Source organism: Pristiophorus japonicus, chromosome 8, assembly GCF_044704955.1.
Source record: "Pristiophorus japonicus isolate sPriJap1 chromosome 8, sPriJap1.hap1, whole genome shotgun sequence".
Taxonomy (NCBI): Eukaryota; Metazoa; Chordata; class Chondrichthyes; family Pristiophoridae; genus Pristiophorus; species Pristiophorus japonicus.
The window spans coordinates 182,680,137-182,694,437 of NC_091984.1; the positions used below are offsets into that span (position 1 = coordinate 182,680,137).

The 14,301-nt window shown below is 43.5% G+C and overlaps 1 protein-coding gene across 3 annotated transcripts in view; it reads left to right on the top strand.

Annotated features, from left to right (window-relative positions):
* Positions 1-14,301, top strand: part of LOC139268860 (citron Rho-interacting kinase-like) — a 336,825-nt gene that overhangs the window by 248,174 nt on the left and 74,350 nt on the right. For all 3 annotated transcript variants that reach the window (XM_070887645.1, XM_070887646.1, XM_070887647.1), the window contains 3 exons: positions 363-470; positions 4,075-4,237; positions 14,136-14,300. In XM_070887645.1, the coding sequence (XP_070743746.1) occupies positions 363-470; positions 4,075-4,237; positions 14,136-14,300 (436 nt within the window). The remainder of the gene's footprint in view (positions 1-362; positions 471-4,074; positions 4,238-14,135; position 14,301) is intronic.

Consider the following 14,301-nt stretch of genomic DNA (forward strand, 5'->3'; position numbering starts at 1 on the left):
CACTGACAGAGTGGGGTTTTAGATGGGGGAATGACCAGGCTAATCTGGTATTACTGAAGATTATTTCTGTAATAGTAACCCTGTAAAGTATGATTTCACAATTGAAAGATGTGCAGTTTGCCATGTCTGTACAAAGATATATGCGTGTACTATGTGAAAGCAGTTATAATATCAATCTGAAGTTTTTGAGCCAAGACCTGAATGTAATCCAGTGGAAGGTTACAGGAAAATCCTGGTTTCCAACATGGAAAAAATAGCAGAAACTAATATTTCTCTTGATTAATTAGACTATGATTGTGATGCACATATTGGGGCAATTGAAATAGCCCATTTTCAATGTTCACCATTCTCTCTATCGACAGATGGTGTTCTCCCATGATAGAGTGAAGCTGGAAGGTACTATCACTCAACAGTCTAAACTGATCGATTTTCTGCAATCAAAGATGGACCAGCCAATTAAAAAGAAGAAGGTAGTTAAATATGAATACAAACTGAAGCATGGGTATTATATGAATGGAAGTATAATCATGCCTGTTTGAAATTTCTTGAGCAGGCTATTGAACTTTGTTGTCCTAACCTTGAATGCTTGCCTGCCTGGACACCTGCTTTGCTCTTCCTTGAGTTGGTACCTGCTGAAATCTTCAAAATTAACTGGGGGGAACTAAACAAAACCAAATTTGAATTTATTACAGGAAAAGTTAAAGAAATTAGCTGATTTACAATAATGTTTTTTCCACGATTTGGGATGAGGGCACCCAACATGTTCTGAGAGAGACGAATATCTTTCTGACAGAATTTCTTCAAGGTGGTGCATTTGATTGTGTAGCATAGTAGTTAAGTTACTGAACTAATAATCCAGAGACCTGGACTAATGATCCGGAGACATGAGTCCAAATCCCAGCATGGCAGCTGTGGAATTTAGAATTGTAGTACCATAGAATGGTTACAGCACAGAAGAAAGTCGAACCTGTGCCAGCTCTCTGCAAGAGTGCTTCAGTTGGTCCATCTTCCCCATCCATTCCCTGTAGCCCTACAAATTTTTTTATTTCAGGTGCTTAGCCAACTCCCTTTTGAAAGCAGTGATTGAGTCTGCCTCCACCACCATTTCAGGCAGCGCATTCCAGATCTGAACCACTCATTGTGTAAAAAAAAAAGTTTTTTCTTGCGTCACCTTTGGTTCTTTTGCCAATCATCTTATGTCCTCTGGTTCTCGATCCTTCTGCCAATGGGAATAGTTTATCTCTAACTAGTCTGTCCAGACCCCTCATGATTTTGAACATCTCTATCAAATCTCCTCTCAATCTTCTCTGCTCTGAGGAGAACAATCCCAGCTTCTCCAGTCTATCCACGTAACTGAAGTCCCTCATCCCTGGAATCATTCTCGTAAATCTTTTCTGCACCCTCTCTCTAAGGCCTTCACATCCTTCCTAAAGTGCGATGCCCAGACTTGGACACAATGCTCCAGCTGAGGTCGAACCAGTGTTTTGTACAGGTTCATCATAATTTCCACGCTTTTATACTCTATACCTCTATTCATGAAGCCCAGGATCCTGTTAAGCTTTTTTAACCACTTTCTTAACCTGCCCTGCCAACGATTGCCGCACATATACCCCATGGTCTCTCTGTTCATGCACCCCCTTTAGTATTGTACCCTTTAGGTTATATTTCTTCTTCTTTCTACCAAAATGTATCACTTCACATAAATTTCATCAGCCACGTGTCCGCCCATTCTACCAGTCTGTCATTTTGAAGTCTATCACTATCCTCCTCACTTCACTGTACTTCCACGTTTTGTGTCAGTTGCAAATTTTGAAATTGTGCCCTGTACACCCACATCCAAGTCATTAATATGGATCAAGGAAAGCAGTGGTCCTGGTACCGAGCCTTGGGGAACACCACTGTATATCTTCCTCCAGTCTGAAAAAACAACCATTCACCACTAATCTCTGTTTCCTGTCACTTAGCCAATTTCTTATCCATGCTGCCACTGTCCCTTTTATTCCATGGGCTTCAACTTTGCTGGCAAGCTTATTATGTGGCACTTTGTCGAATGCCTTTTAGAAATCCATGTACATCACGTCAATCGCGATACCCTCATCAGCCCTCTGTTACCACATCAAAAAAACTCTTATCAAGTTGGTTAAATATGATTAGCCTTTAACAAATCCATGCTGGCTTTCCTTATTTAATCCACACCTATCCAAGTGACTGTTCATTTTGACTCTGTTTACTGTTTCTGAAAGCTTTCCCACTACCGAGGTTAAACTGACTGGCCTCTAATTGCTGGGTTTATCTTTACATCCTTTTTTGTACAATGGTGTAACATTTGCAATTCTCCAGTCCTCTGGCACCACCCCTGTATCAATGGAGGATTGGAATATTATGGCCAGTACCTCTGCAATTTCCTCCCTCAATTCCCTCAGCATCCAAGAATGCATCCCATCTGCTCCTGCTGATTTATCTTTACTTTAAGTATAGCCAGCCAGCCTTCCTAATACCTCCTCTTTATCAATTTTTACCTTATCAAGTATCTCCACTATCTCCTCCTTCACTATGTCTATGGTAGCATCCTCTTCCTTGGTGAAGACAAATGTAAAGTACTTGTTTAGTAACTCAGCCATTCCCTCTACCTCCTTTCATATGTCTCCTTTTTGGTCCCTAATAGGCCCCACCCCTCTTCTTACTACCCTTTTAATATTTATATGCTTATAGAAGACTTATGGATTACCAATTATGATTGCTGGCATTCTATTCTCCTACCCTCTCTTTGTCCCTCTTATTTTCTTTTTCACTTCTCCTCTGTCCTTTCTATAGCCTTATTCTCGGATGTATTTGCAACCTGACATTTGTCATATGCGCTCTTTTTCTACTTCATCATATTCTCCAACTCTTTCGTTATCCGGGGAGCCCTGACTTTAGTTGCCCTGCCTTTCCCCCTTGTGGGAATGTACCTCAAATGTACCTGAACTATTTCCTCTTTAAAGGCAGCCTATTGTTCCATGATAGTTTTGCCTGCCACTGTTTGATTCCAGTTTACCCGGGCCAGATCCGTTCTCATCCCACTGAAATTGGCCTGCCCCAGTTAAACATTTTGACTCTAGATTGCTCCCTGTCCTTTTCCATAGCAAATCTAAACCTTATGATACTATGATCACTGTTCCCTAAATGTTCACCTACTAGTACTTGCTCCACTTAACCTATCTCATTCCCCAGAATTAAATCCAGCATTGCCTCCTCCCTCATCGGGCCAGAAACATACTGCTCAAGAAAGTTCTCCTGAACACACTTCAGAAATTCTTCCCCTTTTCTGCCCTTAACACTATATTGATCCCAATTTATATTAGGATAGTTGAAGTCCCCCATTATTACTACTCTATAGTTCTTGCACCTCACTAATTTCTCTGCAATTTTGCTCCTCCATATCTTTCCCACTATTTGGTGGTCTTATAGAATACACCTAGTAGTGTAATGGTACTTCTGTTATTTCTTAACTCCAGCCATATAGATTCTGTCTTTGTCCCCTCTAAGACATCCTCCCTCTCCAGCACTGTAACATTCTCCTTAACCAATACTGCCACACCACCTCCTATCTTTCCTTCCCTATCTTTCCTGAATACCTTATAACCAGGAATATTTAATACCCAATCTTGGCCTTTTTTGAGCCAGGTCTCAGTTATTGCCACAACATCATATTCCTATTTGGCTATTGGTGCCTGCAGCTCACTTAGTTTGTTTACTATGCTTTGTGCGTTCACATATGTACACTGCAAACCCATCTTAGACCATCCTGTATTCTCTCTTAGTTTGATCTCACCCAGGGAGGCTCAAAGGGTTGTGAATCTTTGGAATTCTCTACTCCAGAAGACTGTGGCTGCTCAGATGTTGAGTCTATTCAAGACAGAGATCGATAGATTTTTTAGATTTAAGGGAATCAAGGGATATGGGGATAGTGGAGTTGAGGTAGAATATCAGCCATGTTCTTATTGAATGGTGGGGCAGTTTCAAAGGACTGAATGGCCTACTCCTGATCCTATTTCTTATGTTCTTATTATGACACCATTCCTTGTGTTGCAGAGTTTGTTTGGGCGCCGGCGTGAGGACTCTGCTTTTCCTGCCCAGATTCCCATGCAGTACAATGACTTGAAGGTAGCCTTGGATAAGGAGAGATGTCGAAATATGGAGCTAGAAGATGCACTACAGAAAATTCGCGTAGAGTTGAAATGTGTGCGGGAGGAAGGTAAGAACATTCAAAGCGGCAAGGACTGGTTGAGGTGTTTCAGGTAATGATTTTGTGATGTGCATTAACACAGTCCGATTTGGCTGCAGTAAGAAGACCCTCAACAGGCTCCAGGGTTTAAGCAAAAGTGAAGAGCACTTAACATTCTCACAGAGGGGAGTACAGTGTTAGTGTTCATGGGACTATCTGGGCACTTTTGGGAGCCAGATGCATCTATTGGTCACTTCAGTATTACAGGGCTGAATTGCAGATGTTCATACTTTACCTTGTACTTTTCACATGCTATTTGCTACTCTGCAGCTTAGTTATATGTTAGTATGCAAAAGCAGCTATTTCCTGAAGGCGCCATTAGCACAGATATTACATACAAAGCTATGTTTGTATCTGTTTAAGATAGAATTCTCAAAGGCAAGAAACCTTTAGAATAGTCTACAAATGTTATCAGTAGATTGTTTAAAAAAAAAACCTGATTTGGGCAAGATGTAAAGGGCTGGATTTTCAGCTTTAGACATTTCAGGGCGGTCCTGATACTGCTTGGAAACAGTTTGCAAACAAGGAAGTTTAGAATTCCTTGCTAAATTTGGCAGAAAATGAGGTTCCATAATCGGTGGTGCAAAATCAAGCATTACACAAGGAAGTTTTTGCGCCCCAGCCAAAAATCACGATGTTAAAAAAAAAGTGTTAATTTAAGGGACTTCATTGTTGTTCAGTGCCCTGCAACATAACGTTGTATATTGCATGGTTTTCCTTTGATGGGGGGGAGGGGGGGAGCTTTTGTTACTTTGTTGCAGTACAATTTATGATTCATCATTTTCCATTGGTGTCTTGTGTATCATTCCAGCGTCCATGCCTGGCCTCTCAAGATGGCCAAGTTGTGCAACCACGATGAATTCAGATAATTGTGGAGGGGAGTATTGAAGGCTGCCTCTAGAGTAGTCTAGGCATTGGTTTGCATGTAGGAGATGGCATATCTCTGTCAGCACTTCCATTCGGAAGCACAGCCTTCTCACACACTGCTCCTCACAGAGCTGGAGGTATGAGCATTGGTAATCTTGTAGGGGATAAGTCTTCCTCCCCAGACCTCTCCTCATCCGTGGGCCGACATGGCCAAGTGCCCTTCTTCTAGCTTGACGCCGCCTGGCAATAGCATGGAGTATGATACACAGGAGAACTAGTAATTGCCCCCATTCAGTTCTCTCACTGATGTTGTAAGGACACTGTAATGGCAGATAAAACTGCCGCTTTCAAGTCGGAGCTTCACACATCGTGCTTTGCGCAGCCGTTGCAGTCAATGTGACCTGCGATGTCGGATCCTCCTCCCTCCATTTAACTATGCTGCCGATACCGCCTGCTGGACCCTGGGAACAGCTGGCTTTCCAGATGTTTCCTGGGGTGGGCGTTTAATGAGGCGTTAGTGCCCCGGATGCTAAATCTGGCCCTAATGGATCATTGCACGACGATTGACGTCATGATCTCAGTGAAACTATGTTAAACTTCCATACATAGGATTACATAGGATATATGGCACACAAACCAGCTATTTGGCCCAACCAGTCCATGCTGGCGTTTATGCTCCACTAGAGTCTCCTCCCGTCTTTCCTCATCTATTAGCATAACCCTCTATTTCCATCTCCCTCATATGTTTATCTAACCGCCCTTTAAATGCATCTATACTATTTGCTTCAACCAATCTGTGGTTGTGAGTTCCACATTCTCACCACTCTCTGGGTAAAGAAGTTTCTTCTGAATTCCCTGTTTGATTTCTTGGTGACTATCTCATATTGATGGCCTCTCGTTATGCTCTTCCCCACAAATGGAAACATACTCTCTATCTACTCTATCAAAACCTTTCATCATTTTAAAGACCTCTATTAGATCACCCCTCAGCCTTCTCTTTTCAAGTGTAAAAAGATCCAGCCTGTTCATCCTTTCCTGATGGGTATATCCCCGCATTTCTTGTATCATCCTTGTAAATCTTCTCTGCACCCTCTCCAGTGCCTGTATATCTTTTTTATAATATGGTGACCAGAATTGTATGCAGTACTCTTAAGTGTGGTCTAGCCAAGGTTCGATACAAGTTCAGCATAACTTCTCTACTTTTCAATTTTATCCCTCTAGAAATAAACCCTAGTGCTTGGTTTGCTTTTTTTATGGCCTTGTTAACCTGTGTTACTTTTGTGTATTAGTACTCCGAGACCCTTTTTGTTCCTTTGCCCCACCCAGACCCGCACCCACCAAGTAGTAAGTGACCTCCCTATTCTTCCTACAAAAATGTAATGCCTCAGTTTTATCTGTGTTGAACTTAATTTGCCATTTATATGCCCATTTGTTGCAGCGCTCCTCAGTATTGACTTACCCCCCCCTCCCCCCCCCCCCCCCCAGCCAACTGTGGCTCAGTTGGTAGCACTCTCGCCTCTGGGTCAGAAGGTTGTAGGTTCAAATCCCACTCCAGGGACTTGAGCACAAAAATCTAGGCTGACACTCCAGTGCAGTGCTGAGGGAGTGCTGCTCCTAGGTGTATTCTATAGACCACCAAATAGTGGGAAAGATATGGAGGAGCAAAATTGCAACGAGGTGTGAGAACTATAGAGTAGTAATAATGGGGGACTTCAACTGGGATCATCATAGTGGATGTAAAAGATCCCATGGCACTATTTCGAAGAAGAGCAGGGGAGATTTCTCCAGTGTCCTGGCCAATATTTATCCCTCACCCAACATCACTAAAACAGATTATTTGGTCATTATCACATTGCTGTTTATGGGAGTTTGCTTACCCAAATTGGCTGCCGCGTTTCTCACATTACAACAGTGACTACACTGCAGAAATACTTCATTGGCTATAAAGCGCTTTGAGACGTCCGGTGGTCGTGAAAGGCGCTATATAAATGCAAGTCTTTTTTTTCATCCTCAAATTTAGAAATTATGTTTTTGATTCCAAAGTCTAAATCATTAATATAATTTGTGAACCACAGTGGTCCCAGCATTGATCCTTGTGGAACACCACTACCCACCTTCTGCCACTCTGAATTGCCACCTTTACCCCTACTGTTTGCTTTCTGCCTTGAAGCCAGCTAGCTATTCATTTGCACTTTGTCCCCTAACTCCGCATTCTCTGACATTATTCATTAGCCTATTGTGTGGCGCCTTATCGAAGGCCTGTTGAAAATCTAGATAAATTACATCTACTGCATTACCCTTGTCTACACTCTTCAAAAAATTCAATGAGTTTGGTCAAGCAAGACTTTCCCTTTTGAAATCCATACTGACTATTCATTACTATATTTTTGATTTCGAGATGTTCTTCTATTTTCTCCTTTAGTAGGGATTCCATTATTTTTCCTATTCTTCCTACATAGTCGAGAGTCATCATCATCAGCAATCCAGCAGTGTTTAAGTAGAGAGTGAATAGCCATTCAATTAGATAACAATAAACTTAGTTGATTAAATGGCTCACATTTTAGGGACACTGGGCATTTTGATCCCCGCCCCAATATAAAATTGCCCTTATAGTTAGGACCCCACAAATCTTTTGTGAAGGGGTGCCTGTCCTTACTGAAATTTTGAAAATACTAAATGACAGTAAGCTCAGGTGTAACACAACAGTGTAGATTATGCAGTGCCCACTGGTTATGGAAAGATTCTTGCAAACTGGCAATGTTACCATTGTCTTATTCTTGAGCAACTTCTTCCTTTACAGACAAAGTGGAACATTCTCCTGGGAATGCAATAAACAGTAGAGAAGATGTTTTTACTTGTGTGAGAGTCCACAACTAGGGGTCATAAGATAGTCGCTAATAAAGCGAACAAGGAATTCAAGAAAGACATCTTTACCCAGAGTGGTGAGAATGTGGAATTTGCTACCACAAGGAGTGGTTGTGGCGAATAGCATAGGTGCATTTAGGGGAAGATAGACAAGTACATGAGGGAGAAAGAAATAGAAGGATATCCCAATAGGACTAGATGAAGTAGGGTAGGAGGAGGCTCATGTGGAGTATAAACACCAGCATAGATCGGTTGGGCCTAATGGCCTGTTTCTGCCCTGTAAATTCTATGTAATAACAATAGTAAGATTTGTTGGCTGTATGTTTGCAGGATCGTGACAGAATGGATACATTACAGAGAGACTGATTTTGTTTCAAGCTAGTGCCCTTGCGGCCCCCAGACTATGTACACCATCAGCATAATCAATTGCTAATCCTGGAAAGGTGTGAAAAAGACCCTCTGTTGGGGCTGAAAGGGCTCCTGTAGATCTGAATTCAAGCATTATTGGAACAGGAAGAAGCTTCATTTCTTGTTGTCTTCATACCTTAGCACCCTTGTAGTGACATCAGATCGCTGTATTGTCTTCTGTCTTGTCAGAAACTCCGTTCCCATGCCACCGAATTAATCCCCCTCCCTGGCATCTGTCTAAGGCTGAACCAGGCTGTTCGCAGCCTTGGTTTTATATTTGAACCCGAGACGAGCTTCCGACCACATATCCGTGCCATTAAAACTGCCTATTTCCACCTCTAACATCGGCCAACTCTGCCTCAGCTCGTCTGCTGGTGAAACCCTCACCCATGCCGTTGCTACCTCTGGACTTGACTATTGCACTCCTGGCCAGCCTTCCATCTTCGCCCTCCATAAATTTAAGCTCATCCAAAACTCTGTTGCCCACATCCTAACTCATACCAAGTCCTGTTCACCCATCACCCCTGTGCTCGCTGACCTACATTGGCTCCCGGTTAAACAACGACTTGATTTTTAAATTCTCATAGCGATAGGGGTAATGATATCCAGAGTGTGACAGGAAGGAATAGAGCGTATAAACATAAGTGTGCATCAGAAAGTGGGGTCAGAGTAGTGAAAAATGGTAAAAAGACAACATTAAAAGTTCGTAATCTGAATGCCTGCAGCATTTGTAGCAAGATAGATGAATTGATGGCACGTATAGAAATATATGGGTATGATCTGATAGCCCTTACAGAGATGTGGTTGCAAGGTGACCAATGCTGGGAACTGAATATTCAAGGGTATTTGACATTTCGGAAGGATAGGCAGAAAGAAAAAGGAGATGGGGTAGCTCTTTTCTTAAAGGATGAGACCAGTGCCATAGTGAGAAATGATATTGGCTCAGAAGATCAAGATGTAGAATCAGTTTGGGTGAAGATGAGAAATAATAAGGGAAATAAGTCACTGGTGGGAGTAGTCTATAGGCCCCCTAACGGTATCTACACTCTAGGACAGAGTGTAAATCAAGAAATAATGGAGACTTGTAAGAAAGGTACAGCAATAATCATGGGTGATTTTAATAAGAACATAAGGAATAGGAGCAGGAGTAGGCCATTTGGCTGCTCGAGCCTGCTCTGCCATTTAATAAGATCATGATCGAATCTTGGGCTCAGCTCCACGTTCCTGCCCGCTCCCCATAACCCTTCAGACCCTTATCATTCAAAAATCTGTCTATCTCCACCTTAAATATATTCAATGACCCAGCCGCCACAGCTCTCTGGGGCAGACAATTCCACAGATTTATGACCCTCTGAGAGAAGAAATTCCTCCTCATCTCAGTTCTAAATGGGCGAAACCTTATTCTGAAGCTATGCCCCCTAGTTCTAGATTGCCCTACATCTACCGTCAGCCCCCCTCAGTATCTTGTATGTTTCAATAACATCACCTCTCACTCTTCTAAACTCCAAGTACATCCCTCCTTTAGCCAAAGTGCTTTACCCCAGTCTAAGTACATCCCTCCTTTAGCCGAAGTGCCTTACCCCAGTCCAAGTACATCCCTCTTTTAGCCGAAGTGCTTTACCCCAGTCCAAATACATCCCTCCCCTAGCCGAAGTGCCTTACCCCAGTCCAAGTACATGCTTCCCTCAGCCGAAGTACCTTACCCCAGTTCAAGTGTATGCCTCCCCCAGCTGAAGTGTCTTACATCAGTCCAAGTACATGCTTCCCCCAGCTGAAGTGTCTTACACCAGTCCAAGTAATCCCTCCCTCAGCCAAAAGTGCCTTACCTCAGTGCAAGTGCATCCTTCTCCCCGTGTCCCCCCCCCCACAATTCCAAACCATAGATGGAGCAGGCATTGTGTACAGATTGTTAACAGGTTTATTGGGTATGAAGTGAATAGTAACAGTCATGACTTCTGGATATCATCCACTCCAACGATGTCCCTTGTAGGGGGTTGGAAGAAAGTGATCCGTCTTCCCTGAATTCCCCCTCTCCCCTCCGATCCCACCCGTGTCTTTCTTTCTTTCTCCCGCCCTCCCCCCCCCACCAGCGAGCACAGGGGTGATGGATACGGGCCACAGAGTTTTGGATGAGCCAAAATTTATGGAGGATGGAAAAAGGTAGGCCGGCCAGGAGAGTATTAGAATAGTCACATCTAGTGGTAACAAAGGCATGGATGAGGGTTTCAGCAGCAGATGAGCTGAGGGATGGTTGCAGATGGGCAATACAATTAGCAATGAGATGAATGATTAGATAATCTGTTTTGGAGGTGTTCATTGAGGAATAATGTTGGTAAGGATACCAGGTAAACTCCTCTGTTCTATTAGTGCCGTGGGATCGATCCATGCTACCGTTGGTGAGGCGGACACATAATGTTCTTTCTTTAAAATTTTTGATGCGTGTGGAAACCCATCAGCTTATTTAAGTCTCCAAACCAAACTACTGAAAATCTAGATGTAGCACATATGGACATACCCCACTTGACTAAATCCAAGGAGGTTGGCGGAAGGTTGGCAGAGCCAAAGCTTGGAGACCACAACTGTGTTCGGGGGAACTACTGGCATTTAATCAGCTTAAGCAGTACAATTCACCAATGCTCAGCTTCTTGACGTTTGTCCTGCTTTGCAGAGTTATTCATAGCCAAGTGAGGTAAAAATCTCAAACTAAGGTTGAAAGCCTTTTGTAAATGAATGAAAGTAATTGAAGTGGATTCCCCAAATCTTAAGATGACTGATTCGTCTAAAGTCATCATGTGCTCTACATATTGTTCATGAAAGCAAAATATAGCCTGTTCTTTTCTGATTGCTATTCGGACCTCCAAAATATGACCACCCAAAGAAACGCATCAAGAGCTGCTGGTTTCAGTAAGATTCCTAGATAATTTCGGGCTCACTAGGATCCCCCTGTGACTAGAAACCACAGCGGAGCTCTAGAATACACTGGATATGAGTATCTCAAGTAGAATCCTATTCATCAACCTTGAGGTTAGCTCCAAGAACACATGGTGATCTCTGGCGCTGAAATACATGACCATTGCTATTCCTCCTTCTTTCACCTAGAGCAAATTTTAAGAATCCTGCATGGGTACCATCCATGCCTCTTGTCCTACCACTAACTAGGCATGCAATGCAGAGTGCACTTCCTCCCATGACATCAGTTCATTAATGCTTTGTGCAGGATGCTCCATTGGTTTTCAGATGGCAACCCAGTATTGTGCTTTCTCCAGACTCTCAGAATTCCCCCTCGGATTTAGAGAGCACAAAAAATCAGCCATTAGCACTAGCCAAGAGTAACCTTCTGGATTATCAACAAACTTTTTAGCAAATGGAAAAACAATTCAGGTTAGTATCATAGAATGATACAGTACTGAAGAAGGCCATTTGGCCCATCGTGCCTGTGTCGGCTCTTTGAAAGAGCTACAATTAGTCCTACTCCCCTGCTCTTTCCCCACAACCCTGCAAATGTTTCCTTATCAAGTTTTTATCCAATTCCCTTTTGAAAGTTATCATTGAATTTGCTTCCACCGCCCTGTCAGGCAGTGCATTCTAGATAACAAAAACTTGCTGCATAAAAAAAAATGTTTCCTCGTGTCGCCTCTGGTTCTTCCAATCACCTTAAATCTGTGTCCTCTGGTTCTTGACCCTTCTGCCACTGGAAACAGTTTACTCTATCAAAACCCTTCATGTTTTTGAACACCTTTATCAAATCTCCCCTTAACCTTCTCTGCTCTAAGGAGAACCGGTTTAGCGTGTGTCTGGAGAAGTGATGCAGGAGGGAGGGCTTCAGATTTCTGGAGCATTGGGACCACTTCTGGGGCGAGAGATAGGTGATAGAATCATTTATGTATATCTGCATGATTTTGTGGGTGAATACACCCCAAGGCCCCTAATTACCTCTTGGCCTTAAGACATGCTGCATCAGAATCTACCTTTGCAGCAGCTTTTGATCTCTTCGAAGAAGCTTCAAGCATAACCTGAAAGGCCCTTTACTCTTGTTCAAAAGCTCTCCTTCCTTTTACAGTACCATAACAGGAGACTGCTTACAGGAAGAGTGATGAGCATGCCCCAGCTTCAGCTGTATTATCAAATCATTGACCACATCATCTGTTCTCAAGTCTGCCGTATTGGCTGTCACTCAGACCCTGCTCGAAGCTTTGTGGTTGGCAAAATCCTTCATTTGGTTTGAGGGCTTTGACCTGCTGATTGAGCACAGACTGACTTGGCAGTAACCCTTATCTTGCCCTAAAGAGTTGCCACCTTTACGAAGAAAGTAACTGGCCAGTGGACCAAAGTTTCTTAGCGATATCAAATGCCACAATTTTGAAAGCAAAGGATGTGTCAAGCTATTCACAACTATATAATTGATTGTTTTGCTGCTCTGAAGCCATGCTGATGTCTTATAATTGGTGAACCTCTGAAAGGAAGCAGAGATCCCACTGCAACAGGGATTTGTTATGTGAAGTTCTAATCGACCATAACAAGTATTAAAGGGGCTGAAATTGCTCCTTCCCTTAAGGCCTGTTACCACTGGAAATCGGCAGCCATGCTGCAGAGTGGAATAGCCGCTGATTTTTCGTGGAATGGCCGCCATTTTGAAAATTCTGCTCCAGCGGTGACCCGCTCCCCTGCTGCCGATCCGTCCTAAGTGCATCATCAGAGCACGCACCGCCAATGTCCGTTTTCCCCCCCCAAATGTGAAATCCGCGGAGAAAATATTGCTCCTGCCGCTCAGTGCCACCTGCAGCTTTTTCTGCCATTGCACTGTTGTTGGAGTGCTTCTAAAATGGTGGTGCGGCTGCCATTAAATGGGAGGGCGCACAGCCGTAGCCGCCATTTTTTTTTGTTGGTCGACTGCCAGGTCTGGCAGACAATTATGCCTCCAGGTTTGGCTGAAACCCTCCCTGGTGGCCCAGTGGACCTAACTTAAAGAATCGTAGCAGCTCTCCCCTTTAGGTGAAGGGGAGAGACATGGTGACGCGCCAGCGTGATGACATCATCAGCGCTACGCTGATGCGTGAGAGCGGCGGACACTCCGCCCGTGCCCCACTTCCGCCCCTCTAGTGTGCGAACCTCCGCTCACCGCCGGACTTCCGTCCCCATTATGACTGACTTCTGGGTCGCTGGGGGGAAAAAAAGCCAAAGATTAGAATTTTGCTCAAGAGGCCACCACATCCACCGCGCCGGTAAAAACAGCTGAAACAGGGTAAATGCGCCGTGTCTTTTGTGGGGGGGCCAATTTGGCCCCGAACAGTCAGGAAACTGTCCTGCAAGGCTGTCAGATATATACTTTTGAGTTTTCAGTTTCCTCTGGCACTCATGGGACAGTATTAAAATATTTACTGTTGACTCATTTTGCAAGATTCCTGGAGAAATCTTCACGCTTTTCACTTAAGCATTGTTGTTCAGATCTTTCTGAAAAGGCGTATATGTTTTTGGCTTATTGGTTAATATGAGTCTTGCAGTAGTCATGGTTACCAGCTTCATTTTGGGCATGACAGTAATAACAGTTGGTACATGGTTGATAACAGGAATAAAATTATCTACCTCCAGCATGATCTATCCATTTCACTTCATTTGCAATCTCCCTGTTGCTAATGATCCAATCTTTGGCAATCATTGTTGTTAGCAATCTCTTCTGAATGTCTGAAACTATTATCATTTTAACTATTTCCTGTGTTTGTTCTGGTAGCTGCTCATCTAAAAACAGTGGATCACCAGCCACAGTCTACACCAGCCACAGCCAGACACCAGATCATAATGTCTGCCATCGTCCGGTCCCCAGAGCACCAACCAAATCCCATCAGCCTGCTGGCTCCCCCCTCTAGCCACAGGAAGGAGTCTTCCACCCCTGAGGG